This window comes from Paroedura picta, chromosome 8 (assembly GCF_049243985.1).
Source record: "Paroedura picta isolate Pp20150507F chromosome 8, Ppicta_v3.0, whole genome shotgun sequence".
NCBI classification, from domain to species: domain Eukaryota; kingdom Metazoa; phylum Chordata; class Lepidosauria; order Squamata; family Gekkonidae; genus Paroedura; species Paroedura picta.
In genome coordinates, this window is record NC_135376.1 from 27,044,883 (window position 1) to 27,057,422 (window position 12,540).

The window sequence follows — 12,540 nt, forward strand, 5'->3', positions numbered from 1 at the left end:
GAATTTGTCACAGTTTGTTGTGCTCCTCACAATCAAAGGCTTTAGCATAGTCAATGAAGCAGAAGTAGATGTTCTTCTGGAACTCCCTAGCTTTCTCCATGATCCAGCGTACGTTGGCAATTTGGTCTCTAGTTCCTCTGCCTCTTCGAAATCCTGCCTGTACTTCTGGAAGTTCTCGGTCCACATATTGCTGGAGCCTAGCTTGTAGGATTTTGAGCATAACTTTGCAAGCTTAACATGCTTAGCTTTAAAGTCCACCTTCTAAAAAAGGTCAAGCAAGCCTCTTCTTTTATATGAGCCCCAACGTTTTAAGAGTAAGATCCACCAGTACAGATCTGCTTCAAATAAGGCTTGAGATGGGCCTTTTCTGTTGTGAGACTATAGAATGCTCCTCTTAAAACATCTGCTTGCTTCTCATCCCTGTTATCCTTCTGAAGGGAATAAAAACTTGCCTTATCAACTCTACTTTTGACCAAAAAATTATTTTCATCTTTTTATAAGGCTTCTGCCAATTACATCATTGATTGGCATTTTAAGCTGTTTGTATTCTGGCTTTCATTTTGTAAAACAGTTTTAGAAGAAGAAGAAGAGTTGGTTCTTATAAGCCGCTTTTCTCTACCCGAAGGAGTCTCAAAGCAGCATATAATCACCTTTTAAAGTTTTAACTTAAAATCGGCTTATAAATGTTTTAGAACATTTTTAAAACATACAATATTATTGTTACATTATGCCTTTTTAAAGCCATTAGAAGTTCAAGGAAATTCTGCTTCCAAATTAGATAATGATAATATGTAAATATTATCTCAACAATGGTTTTGTGTTGACAGACCTATCATATTATGCATTAACACGTTTACACTTCACTGAAAAAGAACCTTAATTCAACTAATTTTGGAGTGCCATTTCAAAGTATTTTAATAGTCTAATAAAACTAAATACAATGTGCATCAATTCCTATAATATTTAAGTATACATTTAGAAATGGGCACTTGTTCTTGGTGGCATCCTGTTTTATCAGTTTTATTTTACATTCTGTGTAACCTCCTATTGCCAGCAGAGGGCATCCTGGGCTCAAACATAAGAGTATTTGTCTTGTATTACCAATCTGCACTTTAAAAAAATTATGGCTTTGTACTATATTGAGAAAATTAATGTATTCAGAAAACATATTCACCTTCCCACGCAACACAGTGATAATAGCAAATCAACAAATTAATTTAAAATGGCAAGAAGTCATTTAACAAATATAACAAATTAGTCAGTTATAAGAAGACAGTCAAAACGTGCATTATGCAGTGATAAGACTACACCAGGGGCATAAGTGATTTCAACTATTCAAAAACTGCCTTCCATTGTCTTCATCAATTTTTGTTTATGAAGGCAGAAGAAAATGTAAGCAGCAACTCCTCTGCAGTTCACTTTGGGGTTCACAGTCTAAACCTTTTAGGTTCCTGGAGTTTGAGGCCCTGCTTTATTATTTGGCTTTTCTTCCCTTTCATACCTCCCATAACTTGCCAACATTCCTTTTTCTTGCAACTGTATCAGGTTTTTCCAATGGTAAACATGCTAGATAAAGCTTCCATCTATACCAGGGGTAGTCAAACTGTGGCCCTCCAGATCTGGAGGGCCGCAGTTTGACTACCCCTGATCTATACATTTTAACATGTTTTTATCTTAAACACTGCACACATACTTCAATCTCTCTGAGTTTGGCACGCTTTTCCTCACTCATTTCTGAGTACTTGATTGAAGTCTTTGAATCAGGCATTTCTTCTCTGATAGGATTGGAGTACATGTGATGCTCCTCTGATTTCGAACTCTGAGTGTCCTCCTCATCTTCACTTTCTTCTTCTTGGCTGTAAAGGCCGAAGCACAGACATTTACTCTAAGAGAAGATTTCCAATATATAAAGCAATACAATATTACATAGGAATAAATGCAGCCCAATGGGAGAGTGGTTTGGTGTATTTCCCTCCTTTAATTGTTATACATACCCCCCTCCCTTTAACAAAAAATGTAACAATCTTAATACTTAAATTTTTTTTGAAACCACCCATTACAAATAACTTGACTTCAGGGCAGGGTCAGCCCTCCCACTCTTTACTGTGCTTGGGGGTCTCCTTAGTGTAATCCACACATAACTTGTAGGACATGTAGGGGGGCATCCCAGGGAGGTCCACCATGAGTTTGATTCTTCTTGTTTGTACATGCTCCATTTTCTATGCACTCCTGCACCCAAGCCCAAAACTTCCCCAAAAAGCACTTTCCTGGGGCACCTTGTTTGTGCTTATGTAATGTGAACTCCCAAAGTCCAATCTTCACCAAACCTAGTGGGCAGGTAGAGGAGAGCCAGCTGGAGATGCTCCCCAATTTTGAAGTCTCTAGGACCCCAAGGACTGCCCCATCTCATCCTTAACTTCCCCAACAGGTTCAGTTTGGCAGAGAGGCTGAATCACCTTTTTCTGGTTTCTGTCCATTCTTACACATTCAAGCCGTGGCGGGGTGATGGGGGGAGGGATTCTGCAAACACTGCACAATACTGTAAAACCCCTGCAGGGGACACAGAACAACTCCACAAAATAAGGGGGGAGAAGCCTCTTAAAACTGACAAAGAGAGCCAGTTTGGTGTAGTGGTTAGGAGTGCGGACTTCTAATCTGGCGAGCCAGGTTTGATTCTGCGCTTCCCCACATGCAACCAGCTGGGTGACTTTGGGCTCGCCACGGCAGTGATAAAACTGTTCTGACCGAGCAGTGATATCAGGGCTCTCTCTGCCTCACCCACCTCACAGGGTGTCTGTTGTGGGGAGAGGAATGGGAAGGCGACTCTAAGTCGCTTTGAGCCTCCTTCGGGTAGAGAAAAGCGGCATATAAGAACCAATTCTTCTTCTTCAACTCTTCAACAAACACAAAATTGACACATGCAGCCTGGCAAGCTCAGAGAACATTCTCGCTACTGGAGGGGGGGGGGGAATAACAGTTCCCAGGAACCTACAAACTCTGGTTCCCAATCTTCCCAGTAAATTCCAGGATTTCCAGAACTTTTAGGAAGCATTTTTTAATTATTCCCCAATGTAAAATACAATCCTAAAATGTCATTGAGATCTTTTTTCAGGTATATTTTTGCTTGTATCCCAATGCACACCCTTAATCACCACTATGCCCATGTAATGTAATGGTAGAAAGAGAGGAAAATACAGAACAAATAGATCCTTACTTATGATTTTCTTCCTCTTCTGATTCTTCATGCTGGTCAAACAGTTCCCATTTAGATGTTGTTACCGCTAGAGTTAAAAAATTCATTTCATAATTATGCATAAAAGCCAAATACCCAATGAAATAGTAAAAATAGTATTTAGAAGGAACATTTGTAAAAATGATGAATTAGTAAAGATATGTGTTAATTTAGAAATTAAGCAGATTGTTTAATGGTACTATTTAAGAATATGTACTTTAATATTCAATACATTCTGAACTTGTTTGTAAGATCAAAGTACAGCATCTTTAATACCTGACATGAAACATTTAACACACACAAAGTGTTTAACATCATAGACAGCACTGACCTTGAGCTTCAAGGGCAGATTCATCCACTGCTTCCCATTTTGAAGGGGCCACTTTGAATATTGGTTCATTCTTTTTAGATTCTTCAGTTGTATCCACTATAAACATTGACATAGTTATTGAAGTTACAAAGTATTATGCTACAGTACTAAACACATATACCTGAAAGCAAGCCCCACTGAATCCAACGGGACATAGTCCCTTGTAAACCTGTTTAGGATCCTTAGTTGAGGACTATTTATCTTATGGCACCTCAACAAATAAATCATGTAAAATTGCAATCTTCCAACATGAATATTCAGAAGGAGCATGTGGTACAGCCCTCCTGGGATGAAAGAATTCAAGAAGACATGAAGCACATGCATTTAAGTATTCTCCCACCCCTACATACAAACTTGCACATCAAGGAGAAGAGGAACTAGTTCCTGACAGCATTTCACATACAAAGAGAATAATTGTGGTGGACTACCATGTGCTTTTTCTGAATTTATGAAACAGCTTTAACAGCCAGGACAGGGAAAAGCAGAACGGGCACAATTCAAAGCTTTTCCAGATATGTCTGCACACTGGAATTATTCTGCACATAGTGGTCATTAGATAAGGGCTCCTTTCATTTTAGGATTATATTTCTGAACCAGTTCAGCTCATGCAAGAATCCTCAAGGAACTTAGGACCTCATAAAATTGTGAAAATAGTTATTGCTTACACACAATTAACATACTTTGTACTTTAAGTTTTCCTCATAGAAGTCCATTTTCTAATCACACATTCTTACATTTTCAGAAGTTCAGCTGTACTGAGATTTATATAACACCAGCAGCTGAAAATAGCATTCCCATCTCAATAGTATTACAGTAAGAAAATATCAACTTTCAAGCACACAGTAAGTTTAGAGGTCTCTTACAAGGTACACCATCGAGGTCATCATCAAGTGTCTTGATGGGCACTCCATCAATGTCATCTATTGGAGCAACATCAATAGGAATCCCATCCACATCCTCTAGTGGAGCACCATCCAGTTCTTCCTCAATGGGAGCTCCGTCAAGATCATCTGGCACTTCCTGTAAACAAATTAAAAGTTTTAAGATTTATACAGCCACCTGGTTATTTTCTCAACTGATTTACTTCATTTCAGTTTTACTTTTTCAACTTGTGTTTAACTTGTAAATACATGCATGAATAACTACTAATCTGGGCTACTTCCCATAGCCATCAACTCCCCATGAGGAGTACGCAAACAAGTTCTTCTTCACATGTTCTGCAAGATGCAGCTGTGAGCATCTGGACAATTCCAGCCTCAAGAACAACTTGGGAAATCTGGCACAGTACAACAGATGTAACACAAATACACTAGCTTCATTCTTACACTGTACATGGTAGTAGTGGGTGCCTTTCCCAACAGTCTACTGACTATGCAGATCAACAGATATTAACATAAGATTTGAAGTCAGATGCTAAAAGCAGTTTTTGCCACAAACCAAAAAAAGTTCTACCAAATCTGCAGTGTAAACATCAATATGTTTCTGTTGTCTCGGGTCTTTATACTCCGTAAACACAGGATTTCTAGTTTTTTATTTAAGCAAGAAATGTTTGCATTTTCCACTATTTTTTATCAAGTTTAATTTAGTTTAGCATGTTTCAGAAGCTAGATAAATAGTCCCCCTCATACTTCTTATAGTAAAAATTCCTGTTTTCTATAACTTTGGGTTCTTACCCAAACAATATAAATATCAATAAATGCCAACTAGCATTTACTTATGGTTCTAGGCAGCCCCAGCAAAGGACATGGCCAAGTAAATTACAGTACTCTTCTGTAATTACAGAATCAAAAAATTCCTGGAAACGTACATTACTCAAAAGTGCCTGTGAGAGACTTCAGATTGAGGCACACAGAAAGTCTTGGATCCAAAACTGTAGAAATCAAAAATTGCTCTCACAGGAACTCCAGCTTACTTGAAATGAAGTTGTACAGCTCCTCTTATTACACAAATTCCAGCTGTAATCACACAACATGGACAAGGTGAGAGGCTTAAAGCTTCTCTCTCACACACATTCCCCTGTCTGAAAACTTATAATGGGACAATGTACATGCTTCAGGCTCCAACAAATTTCCAGTAAGCAACTGGTAAATGTGCTAGTCCAAAGATAGTATTGTGCAATGTTAACATTTACACCGGGGGGGGGGGGGGAGGTTCCACAATCACCTAACCATGTGTATGCAGCTTATCATAATCACAATGAAGTATAATTCTGGGTTTAGGAAATCAAAGCAACCTCCATGCCCCGAGTTCCCTACAAACCTCCACCACAAACATTTTCCTTACGTGTAGTTCTTCATGCTCTTGACTGCTTCTACACCAGTAGTTATAATCATGGTCTGATCTTGCACTTACCTCTACTTCTTTTTCTTCTATAATATTTACAAGCCCCAAGAAAATATTCTGCAGTTTGATCAAAAATGGTTCTGGATAAATCGCCCAGTCTTCCCATGCTCTGAAGCATGTCATTACCCGTTGCTAAAAGTAGTAAACAATGCTAGTCATTTGTATTGAGAAGTACTTAAAAGTAAAATACAAAGCCCACACTATGAATGACATTGATAGAATATTCATACACAGGATTCAGGGTTTGCTAACTCTGACTGCAAACCATTCAATTTTCACAGTAATATATATATATATATATATATATATATATATATATATATATATATATATATATATATATATATATATATATATATATATATATATATATAAAAGGAGGTTCAAGTGGGTTGCTGTGTTGGCTGGAAACAGAAGAACAAATTTCATGTCCAGCAGCACTTTTAAGAAATGTTTTATTCAAGGTATGAGCTTTCATGAACACAAAATCTCATGCCTTGAATAAAACTTTGTTAGTCTTAAAATAGTCTAACTTTGTTAGACTCAAAATATATGTAGATGTTATGTTTTATTTTTAAGGTTATTTTTAGAGGCATCTGAATTCTGCTCAATGTAAATGGCAACTTGTATGATCCAATCTGCAAACAACATTATGGACCATCTGAACAGAATAACTCCTATATTCAGATTATTTCTTGAAATGAGAAATTCAGTCTCCAAGCCAACTCCTGGAAGTCTGAGAGCACCTGATGCACAATAGATCTTCAGCATAAAAAACAAGTCCAATGGCAGTAGCAGCTGCTGTTCTACTTCAGCCAATGATGGCCTTTTCAAGGCTATTACTATTACATATTGAAAGTTAATCATTTTTATTTCTTCAAATATGTATCTTCTAGTGGAGGCTTCCCCACTTTTTTAGATCACTCTTCTACTATTCTATCAGGTGCCTGGTTCCCAATTCTGGACTCTGATTAAGTGTTTGAAGATTCTTATATTTGTGGACAAACTTCTTCAGATGTTCTGTCTCAAGCTGGTGTTACAGTTGTGAAACATCAGTCCCAATAGACTCATCATCAGTTTTAATTATAATTCGCTGTTAAAATTTGCACAAAGTAAAATTTAGTCTTTGTGCTGTGATTTGCTACATATTGTAGTTACATGGCATTTGTTCACAGTACGAAAGGGTTCTGTTAAATAATTCTGCATCAACAATTAAGCACATACCTTAAAGTTTTCAGACTGTAAATGGCCTTGGATTGTTCGGTAGGTGGCATTCAAATCAGAAAATATCTGACAAAGCTTTGTTTCAAAACTGAAAAGATATTTCCACATTTTACACTTTGCAGAACAAAGTGTGTCACAACTAAAAACACCCAACTCAAACCCACCGATTTGCAATTCTATGAAAAAGGCTAAAAAGCAAGAAGGCTTAATCCTATATCAACCTGGTTGTAGGGTATATCAGAAACAAACCATGAGGACCACAAAAATAATTACTATGAACCTTTTGTTCTGAATTTCTATATAACCTTTTATAATGTAGTATAGATTTGAAAGCCAGGCTTGGGGGGAGGGGGAGTTTTTATTGTCTGTACTTTGCTTATGACATCTCACAGAGCAGCTGATTTTATAGGGCCACTATTCAGAGGGTCTTTTAAGACAGTCTCATCCTTTAATTGGAAAAGACTTTCCCCAAGAGACAAAGAAAATAAAACCTTCCCTATTGGCTTACGACTTCTAGATATATATCAACTGCACATAGTGAAAACAAATTCTTTTAAATCAAAACTTGCTATGATAACTATTTTAGGGCTCTACTTCCTTGGCACAACCAATCAGGTTTTCTGAGGCTGGGATATTTCTCCGTAACAATACATTTTCTGGCTAGTTCTGAAATGATCTGGAAGCTAAGTAACAGCAATTCTATAAAAACCAGCCCTTGAAGGGGGGAGAGAGGGAGAGAGAGGGAGAGAGAGAGGGGGGAGAGAGAGAGAGAGAGAGAGAGAGAGAGAGAGAGAGAGAGAGAGAGAGAGAGAGAGATCCATTTTCATGCTGGACAGCACAAGAAAAGTTCTGTATTCTTACATTTACAGAGCACCAGAAGTATCCTCACAGAACCCCAAACCCAGTATGAAAATGTAGTAGTCAAATATAAACTTGTACAATGTCCAAATGCAGGATATTTTGGTAACAATGTTACTGCTTAATTCAACACTCTACTTAATAACTAGTTATCATAGGCTGTACCATTTACATTTGTTAATTCTTGCATAACATTTCAAAAACTTGATACTTACAACTTTCTGTAATATGACGCATTCGCAACTTTAGCAGAAGAATTGTATAACACATCAGAAACTAAATATAATCTTGCAATCTACAAGGAACAGAGAATAAAGGTCACAAAAAAATTATTTGTGAGAAATCTTCTTAGAACCCTGGCAGGCAAAGCCAAGCAAGTTCAGCAGAAACCTAGCACACCACCAAACATATTGTTTATAAAGGATATCAGAGGCTCTTGCTACAAACGACATTTTAACAAATGCCAAACTTCAAAATATTTGATTTCTGTAGAAATATATTTTCCATAAGCATTTAAAAAATTATAATGAAAGACAAACACCTTTGCTAAATTTGGCTAATACAATGGTTACAGACAGGACTGGATGTCCTGTTTAACAACTGATACACCTAAAAGAATTTGAAAAAGTTGAAATTTGAAAGATAGCCAATCCATGTGATGTACAAGTTGCAGAGAAGTTTTATGCAGAATTCATTTAAAGATTAATTTCCCATTACCTTTTTAGGAAGTGGAGTCTTCAAGATGGACAGTGACTCTGTGACGCAATCTACAATTTCTTCAGCAGCTTCAGCATTATTAAGACAGAAAACCATTGCATCTCCAATATCACTCTTACGCGGTGTTAGGCCACGCAGGATTTCCTCTAACTTGTCCCTCTGTCTGAAATTTCAGTTTCACATTTTCATGAAATTTTACATCTATTCTGTATATTTATGTTAGCTTTGTGATACATTGAACTTAGAATATTCATATAATCTACAATACATTTTAAATATAGATTTCTATGAACAAGAAATTTTCTTATTGATTATGAAAAAGAAGGACTGTTTGGAAATCAGTTACTCACACCTTAAGTTATCCACCAGTATATACTGATGACACCTCTATGAAAACGTCAAGTAGAATTTTGGTTTTGTTTTAAACACAGCATCTGAGGCAGGGAAATCTCAGATGGGGTATTATGAACAGATACAATTGTGATATGTTAGGCTCTTTAAAGATGCTTACTCTTCCTTAAGTGCACCCTTTTTGCTAGGCTCCTCCACAAATGCTTCAGGCTCTTGTTCTTCTGACATCCCATGAAGATAGGGATTTAAAGGGGGTGGCCTCCAGAAGGACCCATTTTTAAACATGCGGAAGTCTTCAGTTCTCCATTTGGTTGGAGCATCACCCTAGTGACAACAATAGAATGTCAAGGCAACAAATGTGGTTCCCTTGTGTAATAATGGTAACATACTAAAAGTATATATTGAAACATTGTTTACCTGTAGGATTGAGTAAAGCTTCCACCTGTAGTAGACATGTGCTGGAGTCTGATTCTCAAATAAAAACCTAAGCAAAGTACAGAGCGGAAACAAAGTATATTACCACGTTCAGGATAAGACAATGTAGCATTCTGAAGTTTTTTTTAAAAATCGAAACATAGTTCCTGCTACTAATCATATTCCAATCATAGTCCACGTAGGAAGGGCAGAAAATAAATCCAAATATAAATAAAGAAATAAATAGAATAGCACAACATACTCAGCAGAGAAAAATTCAACAAGCCCTAGTTTTCATAACCTGTAGATTAAATGAATGTGCCATTCTGGAGTACAAATGAGGGCTCATATGATTGAACAGATCTACAGTTTCTCCATGAAGATTAAAATCTCAAGTAATGTGGCAAGGCAGATCTTTTTCTCACCAATCTAGTTTTTTTGCATTCAAGGAATGAGAATCATTCAATTATATCCCCCCTACCTTGTAATCTGAAAAGGTACAACAAAGCCACCTCCACTATTTCTGAGAACTCAGTTGCAGAAAGATAAGTTTCTGCTAGAGCCAGCAGATCTAAGTTTACAATTAAAAGTTAACAGAAAAAACATGCTATACTCAACAGCGTAAGAAGAAGAAAAAAGTAAGCACCTGAACATTGGATTATTGATTTCTCGGTTCATAATCATGGCTTCAAACATAGGTCCTTCACGCACCACAAACTCTATCATTCGATGTATCAGCGCAAGCAAATTCCTAGAACAACAACACAGTTAAAGAAAAACATTGATTCAGACCTAACACTATTCAAGCTATACTCCCACCTAAGGTATTATAAATGGAAAGATTGTGTTTCTATAGAATTAAACGTCACATATATATTTAAAGTAATTTGGAGCAATAATCTAATCTTCAGTGATGGGTTAAAATAAGAACTCTTTCCAATGGGTCAAATATAAACACAACTATTAAAACACCTTGTGGCTCATAATGTATTTGCAACACAAAAAAAAAGCTTTTTAATTTTTCTCCAAAATTAATAAATGCTACTGAAACTGTATTACAAGTTTCTAGAGAAACCATTCAATATTGTGCTTAAGTTTGGACTATATAGTCAGTAAAAAAAATAGTTAATGGTTAAATATAGCTGAAGCGATTGTGCAATCACAGATAACAAAGGCCATTAAAATAATATGGGATGTGTAATGGTGGTTTTCCGCAGCACAGGCCAAGGAAATGGTTATGTCCATGGCTGGGCAACCCACAAGGAAAGTAAAAGTGGTATATACAAGGAAAGTATAATTGCCTGATGCCTGTGAAACAGCCTCTCAGAAGAAAGTGGCCAGGGTTTCTGTCTTCTTGGCCCACTGGTAAGGATGGTATTCCACAGAAATTCTGGGACAGCCAGAGCTTTGGCAAAGGGGAAAATACCCTGACAGTAAGGGCTAAAGAGCCTTCAGATGTGTTTTTGCTTATTATATCTATTTTTATGTTCGTTTTATCAAACTGCTTTTATACTGTTGTCACCTGCCTTGGATCCTGAGATGTTTGGAAGGTGGGTATACAAATACTTTACAACTATAAATAAGTATGAATAGATTTAAAAACAAGCTGCTGAATATTTAAAATGATAAGAAAAGGAATGATAAGAAAAGGAAATTGTCATTAATGACAATGTTCCATGATTAATGAGCCACAAGTTCTTTAAGCCTATATACAGATATATTTTCATCAACATAACCACTTAAAATTAACATTTCAAATTGTATTCAAAGTCCCAAGTCTAGTCATAACTGTAAAATAAGTATTCCAATAAAGCAACAATTATTCTTATTTTGGAACGTCTCACATTGACCTCAGTCCAGACAGGCATTAATAGAGATCCATACAGAAAAAGTACTTTTTAAAAAAACTTTGCTGAACAGGAATATTCCATTTTGCATTAAAAGCTACAGTTTATTCTTTCCAGGCTCTTTAAATCAGCAGCCCATAGTCTCTGTGAGAAAATTACTAAAAATAAATGTAAGCCCATGGCATACACACAATTCCTTATGCCAAGCAGAGGGCCTTGCTGGATTGGGGCTGGATTGGTTCTTTTTTGAGAGACGTCAAAATATTTAAGAGGGACTAGGACAATAATAGCAGAACCTCCCCCATTTCATCCTACTGTAAATTGACTCTGCCACATACAAGGAAGTTTTCGTTTCTGATTACTGAGATAGAGACACTTTAAAAACTATAATTGCTCTACAGCTACTATATAAGATTACTGTACATTCATGTATCTTCTTCAATCACAGTCAAGGAATTTTTTTTTCACCATCCTTATGATTTACAAAAAACACAGGTTTTTCTTACCAAACTAACATGTACTAAGGGAATACACGATGTTTGCTCTAACTACTTTTACTAAGTAAAGCATCTGATACTCCTGATCACATTTCGAGATACCTACAAATTTTACCTATAGCTCAGTTCCTGTCTCTAAATAATCCCAGAGCTCAAATATTCCAAATAATTCTATATTATTCGATGCAGCTTTATGGATTTCTAAATGGAATAAATATTGAGGAAAAAACTGTATTTGAAGATACCAACACAAATAAGTCATTTTAAGCCTCCTAATGAATAGATTAACAGATTTCAGGGTACATTTCTTTCTTTTCTGAAGTCTACTAATCACAAGCAGAACAAAAGTAAGCATCTAAAAGAAAGCATCTGATTTTGCTTACTCAATCAAGGCAGCAAATTTTATGATACAGTCAGTGTTTCGTAGCTGCTATGCTATAGCATAGGAATTATGGACTGCTTGGAGCATCTATATCCCTTGGCAGTCAATTGCCTTACAAAATTTAACTCAAGCAGATGTGGCATACATCGAAATATACACACCCTGTTTTCAATGACCAAACAGTTTGGTCAGTAATCACACCTTGCAATGCAATTTCTATTTGGGCTCAGCCTTCAGGCAGTTGAAATTAGGCTTCATGTACAGCAGAAATGTGATGCTTATAGATGAACAAACTGGATTAGTTC

At 36.5% G+C, this 12,540-nt stretch overlaps 1 protein-coding gene across 4 annotated transcripts in view; it reads right to left on the reverse strand.

Annotated features, from left to right (window-relative positions):
- The window catches only part of U2SURP (U2 snRNP associated SURP domain containing), a 40,343-nt gene that overhangs the window by 8,595 nt on the left and 19,208 nt on the right, over positions 1 to 12,540 (reverse strand). For all 4 annotated transcript variants that reach the window (XM_077348757.1, XM_077348759.1, XM_077348758.1 and 1 more), the window contains 11 exons: positions 10,156 to 10,260; positions 9,513 to 9,579; positions 9,256 to 9,419; positions 8,745 to 8,907; positions 8,243 to 8,322; positions 7,170 to 7,257; positions 5,955 to 6,077; positions 4,466 to 4,622; positions 3,564 to 3,659; positions 3,215 to 3,281; positions 1,694 to 1,856 (listed from right to left, as the gene is read on the reverse strand). In XM_077348757.1, the coding sequence (XP_077204872.1) occupies positions 1,694 to 1,856; positions 3,215 to 3,281; positions 3,564 to 3,659; positions 4,466 to 4,622; positions 5,955 to 6,077; positions 7,170 to 7,257; positions 8,243 to 8,322; positions 8,745 to 8,907; positions 9,256 to 9,419; positions 9,513 to 9,579; positions 10,156 to 10,260 (1,273 nt within the window). The remainder of the gene's footprint in view (positions 1 to 1,693; positions 1,857 to 3,214; positions 3,282 to 3,563; positions 3,660 to 4,465; positions 4,623 to 5,954; positions 6,078 to 7,169; positions 7,258 to 8,242; positions 8,323 to 8,744; positions 8,908 to 9,255; positions 9,420 to 9,512; positions 9,580 to 10,155; positions 10,261 to 12,540) is intronic.